Raw genomic sequence first — 15,483 nt, 5'->3', positions numbered from 1 at the left:
TTTTGTTGAACATGTGTGCACGTGACTCAGTGTTTCATTTCTGATTGGTTAGATATTTCCGTCCTGAACATCCAAGTTAACCCCGCCTTCTTTATCCTAGCATTAGAACGGTACCAAAAACAAAACCGATAATACTTCAAAAAGAGATTAAAGTGGTGTGCTGGTGGCCTAGCGGTCTAAGCGCCCCACATATAGAGGCTATAGTCCTCGTCGCAGGGGTTGCCGGTTCGATTCCCGGCTGGTCGACCATTTCCTGCATGTCTTCCCCCGCTCTCTGCTCCCCACATTTCCTGTCTCTCTTCACTATCCTATCAAATAAAAGGCAAAAAGCCCAAAAAATATAACTTTAAAAAAAAGAGATTAAAGTTCAGTTTCAATATTTTAAATAAATATACTAGTAAGTAAATGCGACTATAATTATCATAGGTGGCACGTTTTTGTTGATTAGGGTTCCCAGAGGCTTTAAATATTCCCATAAACAGAGCTCACAAAGACACACAACGTAGACCAAGTATGAGTCTTTCTAGAAAAATACATCTTTGCAGTAAAGACTTAAAACATGAACCTTGATTTTGTATTTTAAATCTATTTTTCCTTTATTATTTCTGAACCACCTACTGTCTGTATCAGTTAAATTTTTGACAGTAGAGTTCTTTTTTCTCTTTATACATGTATATTTTCTGTTTATGTGCTTAAATCTGAAAAAGCAAAATCAAATATATATTTAAACATTAACCTAATCTGTCTTCTAAAGAGTTTTCTGATCAGTAATGAACATTTATCATTTTACAGACAAAAAAAGACCCAAGAGGCAGCGGAGGAGACGACTAAACAAAAACCAACCAAAAGACCTCCACCTGATCCGGCCCAGCAAGATGACACACCAACGAAGAAGAAGAAGAAGATGAAAATAACACCGGAAGCAGAAGAGAGTTCCTCCAAAGAAAACGACCCACCAAAAAAGGAGAAGAAGAAGAAAGGATCGGTGAAGAAGGAGGATGTGGGCGCTGCAGAAGTTGCAACTCCGCTTTTAAAAGAAGGGAAGAAGAAGAAGAAGATGAAGATGAAGGCTGCAAAAGAGGAGACGGAGAGTTCAGCCGACATCACTCTGTGCCATGCAGTCGCGGCAAAGAAAAAGAGTAAGAGAATAAGGGTTTTAAACATTTTTATTGAATGTTTATTGAGAAAAAATGAAGGTTTTAAAAAGTGTCTCAACACAAAGAAACCGCAGCACTTAAACTCTCTTAAGTGTAAATAACAATTTCAGGTTTATAGGTTAACACACTGTCTTGTAAATGACTATTATGATGATGATTTTTATTCTGACTGATGTTTGCAGAGAAAAACAGACTAAAGGAGAAGCTGACGGAGAAAAAAGCTGCTGCAGACGCATAAATTTCCCCGGTAAGAAGCACAGACACAGCTGATATAAAGCACACATCAGTCTTACATCACACTTTAGAGGTGCATTTCGACCATGAATTATTGGGTCTTTTAGCCCCCAGAACTACTTTACCCTGAACTAAAAGGTTCCTGTGCCCCCGCTGTTGTCTGCGTTTCGACAGCGGGCTGAATTCCTGCGTAGATTGTGCAAATCAGGCCAGTGACGTATGGAGGAAATAAATAAATAAATGCACTACAACACCAGACCAGTAGAGGGCAGTAAAACAAAGACGAATGTCATTCATCACAGATGACACCATAGAAGCAGACGGACAGGCAGGTATTATTATGAGCAACACAACAGTTAGCCTGTTAGCATGAAGAGACTCAGCTGGTCTATTTTAGATGGTGCTATATTTCATCACAGGTGGATTCACTGAATCAACACGTGAGAGGAGATAAGCGCGAGTAGCAAAGACGTTTCAACACGGCTTTAAAATCCTTTTGAACTCAAAAAGCCGTGGCAGAGATCGGACGGTGTTTTGGTGTAAACAGCGACCCTGTGAATTACCGACTTTCAGCCGGATGCATCCCTCATAAACGTCTTTAGACGATCATTAAATATCGGATGAGGATATTTTGAAATCTTCATAAAAAACTCCACAAACACCGTTACATTCAGCTGTAGGTCTCCAGTTTACAGGGTCACTTTTAAAACTGTAACACCTGGAGAGACGCATTCACTGTGGGCTGAGAGAAGACTACTGTTACAAGCTGCTAAATCAAGAGAATCACAGCTTCTTCTTTTGAAAAGTACACACACATACAAAAAAGATAGAACAAATAAAAACTAATGAAAGAAAGAGAAATCAGTGAATCACAGATGTGTGTGATGTTATTGGGGACGGCGGGAGGAATAAAAACACTGGTTAATCTACCAATCAGACACGTTCAGCATTGCAGGCCCTGCCCCCCGAAAGTCCCAGGACCTTTGAAAAGTACTACCCCCCCTAGCAGGGGCTTTTTAGGGGGGAGGATTAACTACCCCTGAACTAAATTTAGACCCTGGGTCCACCAGTCGAAATGCACGTAGTTCTGGGGTTTAACTCTTGTAATCTGACTGAATGTTACTCTTGTTTAATATTTTGAGAATGATTTGTCAGTGAAAACCTGAATGCAACAAAGTGAAATGCAAGTTTTCTTATTCAGGGATCAACATAAGAAAGCGTTTCCACCCTTAACTTTTCTTTTGTGTTTAATCCTCAGGAAAAGAAACCTTCGAAAAAGGCGATCACCTCTGAATGAGTCTGGGTAAGTAACATTTCAAAAGTTTGTGCTGCTTTGTTAACTTCAAGAGACTCTCAGATTATTATATTTGAAGAATTACATCTCAAGATCATCTTATCTCTGATTCAAAAGCTTTGGCTCAAACATTAGTCTTTTCCCACCTGATGTAAAGTGGTGTTCAGCTTAAGAATTGCACATGCAGAAAAACATACCTGATTGACCCTGAAGTCACATAAGAGCATTCCTAACTCAACAAGCGCATGTACTTCTTACCTTTCACTGCTTTTAAGCTCCTTAGAGAGAACTGATGACACTTTCTCTTTTCCCCCCTCCAGAATTTTTTGACCCGACGTCAGCAGAGAGTCTTCGTCCGCTTGTTTTGAGGCTTTCAGGTCCAGGTACAATCTGCTAAACTTTCAGTGCCTTTCCTCTGAACTTTGTCGGTTTCCATGTCAGTCATTTCTCTGTTTTTGCTCTTAAACTGTGAACGTTATATTCCTAACAGACTCCCTTCAGTAGTTTGTTTTCAGTTTGTTTCAGAATAAAGAGGACAGGAGGCCTGATTTGAACAGACAAACAGGGAAATAATGGCATTACTTTGATTTGTAGTTCAGTAAACAAGGAACTGGTTTTTGCTCAATTCTGGTTTTATGTCCAAAAACACAATTTGGAGCCCTTATTTTTTATTTGAATTGAAGACAAAACATGATTTCAAGCAGGACAACGATGAGCTTAATAGGTCAGTAACATTAAAACAGTTCCTCATTACTTCTTTCTAGTGCCAAAATCAGAGTTTTCATCATTCGTAAACCCAAACAAATACAGGAAAAGGCGACAAAAATTCAGTTATTTGAGGAGCTCTAAATAAGAATCTCTACCGCAACAATTTCTGACAATTAGAGCTTCAAACACACCTCAGCTCGTCTCAAATCAAAAGGTATCATTGTTCTGATTTGCAGCCTTGTTTTCAATGCTACTCTGCCTTTTAGAAATACTTGCATCACCTATGAATAGCTTGATGGACTTTCACAATCAGAACCATTTCTCTTGCAAACACAAAAACAAAAAATGGTCTTAGCTTTGTTACAACAGATGAGTTTGATGCTGCTGATACTCAACAATAATAAATCCAAATAAAGTTTCAAACTTTGGATCTTTAAAGGGATCAAGCTGTGATAGTGGAACATTTCAAACAGGTCATGTTCGAGAGAGTAAATGTTTTCCTGTAGTTTTCTCAGTCAGTGTTAGAGGCTGATTCTTGTAGTCGATCATCTGTGTTCGTTAGTTTGAACTCATGTTTGTTTTTTCATGAAGCTGTGAATCTCACTTTTTATTTGGAAATGGTTTTGTTTACAGAGTTCGGATGTTTACACTGTTTTTCTTTATCCCATGGGCTGTTAACTATGCATCTGATAAATTCACTTCTTTGATATTTGTTTGTTGTTCCCGAGGACCAACATGTGTGAGAGGGAATAAACTCCAACAACTTTGAATGAACTGTGTCTGCGTATTTTTTCTCTTCATTCAATCACAACAAACGTTATCTGAAGAATCTTTTCCAAATGGAGCAGGTCTAGACCGTACTCTACAGTCATGGCCAAAAGTTTTGAGAATGACACAACTATTAATTTTCACAAAGTCTGCTGTTTCAGTTTTTATAATGGCAATTTGCATATACTCCAGAATGTTATGAGGAGTGATCAGCTCAACTGCAATTAATTGCAAAGTCCCTCTTTGCCTTGAAAATGAACTTTATTACCAAAAACACATTTCCACTGCATTTCAGCCCTGCCACAAAAGGACCAGCTAACATAATTTCAATGACACACAGGTGTCACACACATTAACACAGGTGTGGGTGTTGATGAGGACAAGGCTGGCGATCAATCGGTCATGATTGAGTGACTGGACACTTTAAAAGGAAGATGGTGCATGACATCATTGTTCTTCATCTGTTAGCCATGGTTACCTGCAAGCAAACACGTGCAGCCATCATTGCATTGCACTAAAAGGGCCTAACAGGGAAGTTTATAGCAGCGAGTAAGATTGCACCTCAGTCAACCGTCTAACGAATTATCAAGAACTTCAAGGAGAGAGGTTCAATTGTTGCCAAACAGGCTCCAGGGCGCCCAAGAAAGTCCAGCAAGTGCCAGGACCGTCTCCTGAAGGTGTTACAGCTGCGGGATCGGGCCACCACCAGTGCAGAGCTTGCTCAGGAATGGCAGCAGGCAGGTGTGAGTGCATCTGCACGCACAGTGAGGCGAAGACTTTTGGAGGAAGGCCTGGTGTCAAGGAGGGCAGCAAAGAAGCCACTTCTCTCCAGTAAAAACATCAGGGACAGACTGATATTCTGCAGAAGGTACAGGGACTGGACTGCTGAGGACTGGGGTAAAGTCATTTTCTCTGATGAATCCACTTTCCGATTGTTTGGGGCATCTGGAGGAAGGCTTGTTCGGAGAAGACGAGGTGAGTGCTACCATCAGTCCTGTCTCTTGCCAACAGTGAAGCATCCTGAGACCATTCATGTGTGGGGTTGCTTTTCGGTCAAGGGAGTGGGCTCTCTCACAATCTTGCCTAAAAACACAGCCATGAATAAAGAATGGTACCAGAACGTCCTCCGAGAGCAACTTCTCCCAACCATCCAAGGGCAGTTTGGTGATGAAGAATGCCTTTTCCAGCATGATGGAGCACCTTGCCATAAAGCAGAAGTCATAACAAAATGGCTCGGGGAACAAAACATTAAGATTTTGGGCCCTTGGCCAGGAAACTCCCCAGATCTTAATCCCATTGAGAACTTGTGGTCAATCCTCAAGAGGCGGGTGGACAATCAAAAACCCACAAATTCTGACAAACTCCAAGCATTGATTATGCAAGAATGGACTGCCATCAGTCAGGATTTGGTCCAGAAGTTGATTGACAGCATGCCAGGGAGAATTGCAGAGGTCTTGAAAAAGAAGGGTCAACACTGCAAATATTGACTTATTGCATGATCTGTGTAATTCTCAATAAAAGCTTTTGATACTTATGAAATGCTTCTAATTGTATTTCATTATACCATAGAAACATCTGACAAAAACACCTAAAAACCCTGAAGCAGCAGACTTTGTGAAAATGTAATATTTGTGTCATTCTCAAAACTTTTGGCCATGACTGTATGTTCTATTATTAACAAAGACCCAACATCAAGACAGGATAAGATCCAGTCCCATCTTACAGACAGGACTCAGTCTGATCTCATCTTAATCCACCATGAGCAGAGCACTTTGCAGCATTTAGCAAGTTACAGTGGCAAGGACAAACTTTCTTTAACAGGCAGAAACCTCCAGCAGGACCAGACTCATGTTAGACACACATCTGCTGAGACTGTTGGGCGATAATCCAGCTTGTCGTCACACATTTGCATCACAAACTGAAGAGTTCATGCAACCCTGAAAAAGGATGCAGCATGGATACATCTCTGTAGAAGAGATTATATCAAAGAGGAAACCGTTCAGGAGCATTAAATTAACAAAGGTTTCTATCATTCTTTTGAGACAGATCTTACGTTAGATTCAGGTCAGATCTATTATTCCTTTAATACACACAAAATTTAACCTTTAGTTTTAGAGAAACTACTTTCCTTCATATATATATTTGAAAGCACTAAGCAAAAGAAGATCAAGAAGTTCCTTTCATTAATAATTCAAAAACTAAGAGGAGTCAAGTTTCACACACGGCGTCTGTTTACTCACCAGAGTCCTTCTCGTCTCACCTGGATGTAGAAGTCCCCTCAAACAGCACAGAAAGATGAATGTGTTGAAAAGTTGGAGTGTTTGTTAATTGACATTTGAGATATATTTTTTAAACCTGGTTTTCATATGTTATTAACAAGGATTTTACACAAGAGCAGAGTAAAGAGAACATTTATTGGGAAGTGCTTCTTGTAACAGATGTTGGGAGTAACGGTAACTATTCCTGATTTTGGAATTTAGCTCTTAGTGGCTGTTCAAAAGTTTAATTTAGATAAGAGTGATCTGAATTTGGACGTCCACTATTTGCTTTCCAGGATCAGGTAACCTATCTTACACTTGTCCTCGTGTTTCAGGGAATAAAGCCCCAAAAATGTCTTCAATGTAAAACATCAATGTAAAAATCTTGTTTTGTTTGACCCTCTTAAAAGTATCATTTCATTTAGTTTTTAAATCAAAATTGTCCCAAAAGTTTTGAAGAACACTAACTGGATAAAAACATACCTATACATCAGTCCTTTTAATATCTGTTTTTTAAGATTTGACTAAATCTGACATCTCTAAAGCGATCAGATTACCTGCTCTAAATGTGTTCTGAATTGTACTAACTTTGTCCACAGGGGGCGCCATATCCACACACACTGAAAGCTCCTTACAGCTGCCTTTAAGTTAACACTTTGTTTGATATCAGCAGCAGCTGGATTAACTTTATTAACATCATCCTTCATATTTTTAAAACATGATGCCTTCCTTGTTGTGCGTTTCTAAATCAGCATCATCCTGCTGAAGGTTTCTGACATTACTTCCCGTTTCCTTCGGAGCTTCCTGCTGTAAATAAACTTAGTTTTTAAGTTATATCAAACTGAACTCAGTTGCTCTCAGATCAGAGGACGACTTGTCCCCTGACAGTTCCTCAGGTAGTCTCTCAAGTTTCAGATTTTAAACGGTGAACTGTCCAACTCAAAAAAGAGACATGCACATCATTCTGACCGGATTAACATCGCTTTCTCAAAGCAACATGTCAAGATTTGATCCATTACAATATCTTTAATCCCATCAGATTACTTTGAACAGCTGACAACCTGAGGTTCACTTTCCAGTAAATGCAGACCCACACAGGGATTAAAGCAAAAAATTATTTGACTGAAAAACTTTTTGACACCAAATCATACTACCTGACGATCAACCCACCATGCCACACCTGTAAGAGCCTTTTTTTCCTGCCTATCGGTCACTTCCCAAAGGTTTTCACGTAAAAAGAAGTATACTGTCCTCTAATACAGGGTTCCTCAACTTTTCAGCCCGCGACCCCAAGAAAATATAGGTGCCAAAGACTTGCGACCCCCACTGCCCCTCAAAGTGATTTAATGTGGCTTCATTTAGCTGGTCTGCAGAAAATGACCCTACCTATATGAGCATGTGGCTGTGTTTCCTGTGCCGTTATGAATTAACCTGCTGCTACTGATGCTTTTGATAATTAACTGTTCACTAACCCTAAACTTAGGAGTCATCTGGCAACAAAGAAAGGCAGAAAACTCATTACACTTTATATTTTCAAGGTTTTATTTCAAGCTTAGCTACTATATTTGGTCAATATTTCTTTTACTATAATGGGTAACTTTAAACTTAAGATAAAAAGAAACATTCTGGAAGACAGCTCTTGACCCCCCCATTTGTGTCTTGCGACCCCCAAGGGGGTCCCGACCCACACTTTGGGAACCCCTGCTCTAATAAAGTGTTGGGCTGGGAGGAGGTGTGCTGCAAAGCACGAACGGCGGTTTTCTGTGCATCCTCTGACTGATGCCGCATTAGGACTTTTTTGCCATTACTGCCATATACCATTATTTTTGAGGCAAACCACGCACATGCACATGCATTTAATTTTTTTGCACCACGTACCGACAGGCTTTCCATTCTCTATTATGGACAGTTTTGTCAAAATGTCAGAGCCTTCTCCAACAAACAGCGCGTCCATGCTGGCATACTATATTAACTTAACCTGAAAAACACTCAAAGTACTAAGAACTGGATCTAAGAAATGGAAACACAATCGGGGGCAGGAGAGACTTCATTGGTCCAACCGTCCGCTGACTACGGCTACAGAGTCAGGCAGACACGGCCGCTTCTGTCTAGTCCTCATAAACTTATTTTTATCACACATTCATCCCAAAAATTCACGAAGCCATGAAAGATAAGAAGATATAGAGGTTAGCCTGTGCTATACGCTATTGTGTACTATAACCCCTTCTTCAACATGAACTTCACAGAGACTCAATAACCAATAAAAACGTAGCATAGAAGCCGCTCTCAGAGAACCCACCAGCTGTCCTCGTTATGTAATATATTTCCACAGATAACGTTAGACCATTCCATCCGTGTTAAATTTCACCAGGTTCTGATGATCTTGCAAAATAAGCATTCTCGGGCCCATCGCGCATTGGCACCGATACAGTCTATGATTGGTATGCATGGCCCGCCCTACTCTGCCTCTGATTGGTTAAAACAATGGCTCTGGTTAGGTGTATTTGTTGAAGACAGAGTCAGTTTAATAGGATAGCCTTAATGGGACCATAACAAAGCACACGTGGAGTTTTTTCCCCCTCTCATTTTCCAAATGACGGAAATCCATCGTGGCGACGGAGAACTTTAATCCATGCCCACATGTGCCTGTCTTAAACTTGTTATACTGTCAATCTGATCTCTCTTTATCTCTCTATTGAAAAACTTCTTACGTATTAGACTTTTATATGAAACAATGTGCTGTGGATTTCTTCTCACAGCGTCCTCTGAATAAAAACTCACACACGCACACACACTTAAACACATACACTGTGCAGCTGAGTAACAGCAGACAGGATGTTCTTCATTGTTATCTATATGTAATTACAGAGCTGTTGCTGCAGCATGCAAGTGTCACCTGTGAGGCTAGTTACATCTCTTTCATGAGCGTGTGCAGGAGAAAACTTCGATCTGGAGACTACGTTCATGTTTTCTACAATCTATGCATGCAACAAAGAGGCAGACTTATGTCCTTCAAAATAAAAGCCCAGACTTAATTCCACACACTCTGGTTCAGAAGATCTCTCCCAGCGCTCAATCCAAAGACATTCATTATTTTAATTTGTCACCTACTTAATCTAAATTGTGATTTATTGTGAATTGAATGAGTTTTGAACCATTTAAAAACACCAAGTCACTTTGCACAGCAGCCTAGATGCAGCTTTTGTGTGTGTACGTGTGTGTTCTGTAAAGTACACACAGCTCCATTAAAGTGCAGATCTGTTTAATCCAACAATCGTTTTTTCTCCATGAGACAAATAAGAGATTATCTGCATGAATGACTTTTGTTCGGAGAAGCAATTAGGTTTAATTACAGGAAAAATTAGTGATGAGAGTGAGAAGCAGCCAGCAGAGATAACAACTATAAAACTGAGCCAGGAGAGCTTACTGCGGAGCGGGCTGAACGCTTTGAGCTTAAATCAGAGCTAAAGGGCCGATGTGCTCGGATCATCAGCACAAGTTCTCCCCCAGGTTACAGGAGAGAGCGCTGAGAGTTTTCAGGGTGTACAGTCTTTGACTACAATGTCCATGTAATGAAAACATGAGCTCATAATGGACCTTTTTACTGCTGCTTTAACCCTGAAGCACAATGCAGTACAAACAGGCATAAATATATAGAGTGGGGGGAAATCTGCAGGTTTAATGCATTTTTATAATGCAACATTTAGCTAATGTGTTTATCTGCAGGAAACTATCATAGTCTGCATTCAAGTGGAAACCTGAAGACATGCAGTTATCTGTGGAATGATTTTAATACGAAGGCCTAAGGTTAATGGGATTGTTCTTTAAACCACCACTTTAGATCCCTTTTGCTTTAGGGAAACATGATGCACAGATTACTTTATATCATGCATTCATCTTATAAAATTAACAATCAATTAAAGCGGTCTAAAATCAAGGTCTAATGTGCACCATAAGTTTGGATATGGTGAATGTTTTTATCACACATCAATCAATCTTAATTTATACAGCACGAAATCCCTACAAACCTTATCTGAAGACTCTTTCCAAACAGAGCAGGTCTAGACCGTACTCTATGTTCTATTATTAACAAAGACCCAACATCAAGACAGGATAAGATCCAGTCCCATCTTACAGACAGGACTCAGTCTGATCTCATCTTAATCCACCATGAGCAGAGCACTTTGCAGCATTTAGCAAGTTACAGTGGCAAGGACAAACTTCCTTTAACAGGCAGAAACCTCCAGCAGGACCAGACTCATGTTAGACACACATCTGCTGAGACGGTGTTGGAGAGAGGGATAGAGGGAGATGAAGAGAGAGAGAGATGAGAGTGGTGAGACAGATAGTAGTAGTTGTAGCAGCTGTAGTCTGGCACTTCCAGAACAGCAGGACGTCTACAACAGAGATCCAGAGGAACCTACGAGACAAGGGAGCTCAGGGACTCCAGAAAGGTCTATGGTTAGTAACTTTAATGGGACAGTGAGAGTTAGGCAGAGAGAGGGATGAGTTAGGATCCCAGTGTGCCAGTTCCCTTGTCATATCAGAGAAGTAGTCTCAGTGATGTCACCAGTCGGTTTCTTAAGAGGTGTTATGAAGCCCAACAATGTCCGTCGCCATATTGGAAATGGCAAGGACAAACTTCCTTTAACAGGTAGAAACCTCAAGCAGAACCAGATTCAGGTTAGGCACACGTCTGCTGAGACACATCCATGATCAGGGTTCCAATAATCCAATACAAACAATGGTCCTCTAACTCCAACACAAACTAAAATAATCTTGCATTGCTTCCAAAACACAGATGCGATCACCTAGAACCATGGATTTATGCTCTCCATAACACTGCTGTTCAGTGTTGGAACTACAAGTTTAATACACCACATTGTTATACATCATGTCTCCCAAAACACTTCTTTGGCTCCAACGACTTCTTATAAGCCATATTTACCTGAAAAGTCCTGATATAGCATCTTATATCGAACAGAAAATAAAGCCTGAATGAGATGTTGACAACTATTTTTTCTAAGGTTTGAGTTTTTGCAGCGTAAATAAATCTGATAATCGTTGATTGTTCATCTATTGATTGAGCGTGTTCCTCCCTGATAAAGATATCGATGAAATAAAGCCCGGAGGCTCCCTGATGCACGTCCTGGAGATTATAGTAATTTCTAATTCAATCTACCTCAGGAGAAAAGCATGTTCAGAGTTTACAGATACAGACTGTCATCCAGCAGAGGACTGGTCTTATAGTTTTATATTTGTAATGTTCAGCCCTGCCGAATCACATCAACCCTGTCAGACTGAAGGTGAAAACATAACCTCTCCTTTTATCTTAATGTAGTTTAATGGCTCTCATGCAACCTCAGAGCTCATCTTAAATAGATAAAGAGCTGCATGTGTTTGTGTTGATAAGAAATACAGTTTCATTTCCTTTTTTTATTGTAAGCTTTTGAAAAATGGTGGTGTTTCAGCGATAAACACCCCCCCACTACAGATCAAGACATGAAACATTCGACATTCAAATTATAAAGATGCAGATACATGTGATTTCTCTTCATCTGATCATGTCTCATGTGTCATTGAATTGTTTTCTGGTGGTGGTGGTTGTACGAGGGGGAGGATATGGAGCATTTAATCCACTTTTAGCCACTTTAATCTCTACACAGATTTTTAGAGACATTAACCTTCAGCTACAATCACCACAACATATTCAGCTCATCTACAAAACAAGCCTGTCTCTGGGAAACGAAGCGGAATGAAGCTGGAATATCTGTCAGTAATTAAAGCTCATTTCATGGTGCTGCAGTTTTTGAAGCTGCACACACAGCTATCAGTCAGAGTTAGTGTTAACGCTCAGAGGCACATCAGCTGTCAATCAAAGCATGACCTTTGTAACCACCAATCAGCAGCAGTGACGCTGAGGCAGGATGGTGCTTTTTTTCAAACATTTTTTAATTCTGTATCGTTTTAGAGCAACATGGTTTTAATTTTCAAGAACTAATTCACCCATAAACTTTATCTTATTTATTCACTTATGTAATTGTATTTTCACTCAGTTATTCAATTATCTATTATTTTATTTATCTATTTATTTATTATGTATGTCATTGGTGTCGAAAGAGAAGCTATGAAGCAGACATATGTAAGGACTTCACCGTATTAGGGCGGCTATGGCTCAGTGGGTAGAGTTGTCTATCAATAAGACGGTTGGAGGTTCGATCCCAGCTCCTGCAGTCACATGACTAAGTGTCCTTCGGATAGACACTGTAGCCCAAATTGCTCCCACCTTAATCCTAACCCCTAACCGAAACCGTAAACCTTACTCCAAAACCTAACTCTTACCACTAACCCTAACCCCCAAACCCAATCCTAGACCCCAACCCTAATCCTAGACCCCAACCCTAATGCTAGACCCCAACCCTAATGCTAGACCCCAACCCTAACCTAAACCCTAACCCTAAATCCCAACCCCAATCCTAGACCCCAACCCTAACCTAAACCCTAAACCCCAACCCTTATCTTAACCCCCAACCCTAATCCTAGACCCCAACCCTAACCCTAAACCCCAACCCTAATCCTAGACCCCAACCCTAATCCTAGACCTCAACCCTAACCTAAACCCTAACCCTAAACCCCAACCCTTATCCTAGACCCCAATCCCAACCCTTATCCTAGACCCCAACCCCAACCCTAATCCTAGACCCCAACCCTAATCCTAGACCCCAACCCTAACCTAAACCCTAACCCTAAACCCCAACCCTAATCCTAGACCCCAACCCTAATCCTAGACCCTAACCCTAACGTAAACCCTAACCCTAAACCCCAACCCTAACTCTAAACCCTAGCCCTAATTCTAGACACCAACCCTAACCTAAATGTATAACCCTAAACCCAAACCCTAAACCCCAACCATAGACCCCAACCCTAGACCCCAACCCTAAACCCTAAACCTTAACCCTAACCCCAAAACCTAACTCTAACCTCTAACCCTTACCTAAACTCTAACCCCAAACCCTAACCCCAACCCCTACCCTAATCTGACCCTTACCCTTAATCATAACCCTAACTCTAAACCCTAACCCCCTAACCCTTACTCTAACCCTAACCTACAAGCTAACTCTAACCCTAACCCGAAATCCTACCCTTAAACTCTAACCACTAACCCCTAACCCCCTAACCCTAACCTGAACCCTAAACAATAACCCTTAGCCCTTACTGAAACCCTTACCCTAAATTCTAACCCTAACGCTTTACTCTACCCCCTAACCCTTACCCTAACCTTAAACCTAACTGTTTAGTGGTCTCTCTTGGATCCACTTATCTGAACAATGAAACAGAATAGGAGAACATTTGCTGATAGGTGACACTTTAAATCTGATTTATCAAAGTATGACACTGTGGAAAAATAAGTAGCTTAATGCTTCTTCTCGTTTTAAAATAAATCTTCAAAAACTTCAGTTATCTGTTGCCCACCTCCTCTCAGATATTCATTGTCACTGCATAGAGCTTTTTCCACACCTGCTCTAATAAAAACTTCCACTGGCATTGAGAGATATCACAAAGCTACCTGACCATCAGGCTCCCCCAATCATTCCTGCTGTATGGCTTCATTTTGATTTGTTTGTGAAAAACTCCTGCAGCCCAATAAAACACAAGAGCTGACTTTCATCCCTGAAGCCTGAAAGCTGTATCGACTGCATGGACTCTAAAGCCAGATAAAAAATGTGCTACCTTTATTTTTTCATTCCCCTGCGTGAGGATGTGTTGCTCATTTGCTCCTTTATTTTCTCTGAGTTGTTTTATCCTGAAACACCGACGTCCCTGCAGAAGCAGAGACGCAGAACAAACCCAAAGTTTTCACATGCGTGCCGTTTGAAGACCCCAGCAGAGTTATAGATTTTCCAGCAGGGAGCGGTGTTATTGTGTTTGTGTGCGATGGCAGAAGTCTGCTGAGATTTGTCCCCATGATTTGTTTGTCCCGCTGAATGAGTTTTCTGTCTGTCATTAAAGCAGCCGAGCAGGGAGAAGCAGTCAGCCTGTCACGAGCTCCTCTGTGACTGCTCTGAGTTCAGCTTTCCCTCTGGCTGATTCTCCGTCTGCCTCTGTCTATATCTGTCTCTCTTTGTGTCCACCTGTATGTTTCTGTGTTTGTCTCTGGATCTATCTGTTTGTCTGCATTTTTATCTTTTAGTTGCCATTGTCTTTGTGTCCATGTGTCTTCATGCATAGCTGTCTGTGTTTGTGTTCGTGTGCAGTTTTCCATGAGTGTATCTATCTCTCTCCGACTCCTTTTGTCTCTCTCTCTGTATCTCTTTGTCCGTTTTCGAAACCTCCTGTTTACTAGTAGTATGCACTGATTTGGCCAACATTCAGTATGTAGTATGCAGTATGTGAACAAGAGCAACATCTGCAATATGCCAAAACTACCTGGATGCATGTGGGAAAGCAAACAGCCAAATCTCTAGCCTGACTTTATCTGGACTTTTTTCTGCCAGTACCTTAGGGCGTTTTTAGACTGGAGGAACTTTACCCCGGAACTGTGTGCGTTTTGACCCGTGGACCCAGGGTCTAAATTTAGTTCAGGGGTAGTTAATCCTCCCCCCTAAAAAGCCCCTGCTAGTACTTTTCAAAAGGTCCTGGGACTTTTAGGGGGCAGGGCCTGCAATGCTGAACGTGTCTGATTGGTAGATTACCTGCAGTGTTTTTATTCCATCCACCCTCCACAAACATCACACACATCTGTGATTCACTTGATTTCTCTTTCTTTCATTAGTTTTTATTTGTTCTTTGTTTCATTAGTTTTTATTTGTTCCATCTTTTTTGTATGTGTGTGTACTTTTCAAAAGAAGAAGCTGTGATTCTCTTGATTTAGCAGCTTGTGCTGCTAAAGCTGAAGTCTAAGGGTGAGCGAGCGTTTACTGTGCAGGCTCCTCGACTGTGGAACGACCTGCCTGAGGATCTCAGGCAAGCTGCATCAGTATCTTCTTTTAAATCACAGCTGAAAACACATTTTTATCGAAAGGCCTTCCTGTAATATTGTTTTATCCAAGATGCTACATTTATT

The 15,483-nt window shown here is 40.8% G+C and overlaps 1 protein-coding gene and 1 long non-coding RNA gene across 5 annotated transcripts in view; one reads left to right on the top strand and one right to left on the bottom strand.

Annotated features, from left to right (window-relative positions):
• Window positions 1–4,163, top strand: part of LOC117826387 (DNA ligase 1-like) — a 28,904-nt gene extending 24,741 nt beyond the window's left edge. For all 3 annotated transcript variants that reach the window (XM_034702389.1, XM_034702390.1, XM_034702388.1), the window contains 4 exons: window positions 793–1,139; window positions 1,340–1,404; window positions 2,650–2,694; window positions 3,006–4,163. In XM_034702389.1, coding sequence (XP_034558280.1) covers window positions 793–1,139; window positions 1,340–1,395 — 403 coding nt within the window. In that variant the 3' untranslated portion in view covers window positions 1,396–1,404; window positions 2,650–2,694; window positions 3,006–4,163. The remainder of the gene's footprint in view (window positions 1–792; window positions 1,140–1,339; window positions 1,405–2,649; window positions 2,695–3,005) is intronic.
• Window positions 1–15,483, bottom strand: part of LOC117826388 — a 31,237-nt gene that overhangs the window by 3,618 nt on the left and 12,136 nt on the right. Inside the window, exon 3 of one of the 2 annotated variants that reach the window (XR_004634030.1) lies at window positions 6,402–6,438. The exons of the other annotated variant lie outside the window; for it this stretch is intronic. This is a non-coding gene — a long non-coding RNA (uncharacterized LOC117826388). The remainder of the gene's footprint in view (window positions 1–6,401; window positions 6,439–15,483) is intronic. 2 annotated transcript variants of the gene reach the window in all.

The sequence above is a fragment of the Notolabrus celidotus genome, chromosome 15 (genome assembly GCF_009762535.1).
Source record: "Notolabrus celidotus isolate fNotCel1 chromosome 15, fNotCel1.pri, whole genome shotgun sequence".
In the NCBI taxonomy this organism is placed as follows: Eukaryota; Metazoa; Chordata; class Actinopteri; order Labriformes; family Labridae; genus Notolabrus; species Notolabrus celidotus.
Note: the sequence above shows the minus strand (reverse complement) of the source record. Positions and strands in the feature narration are given on the sequence as shown.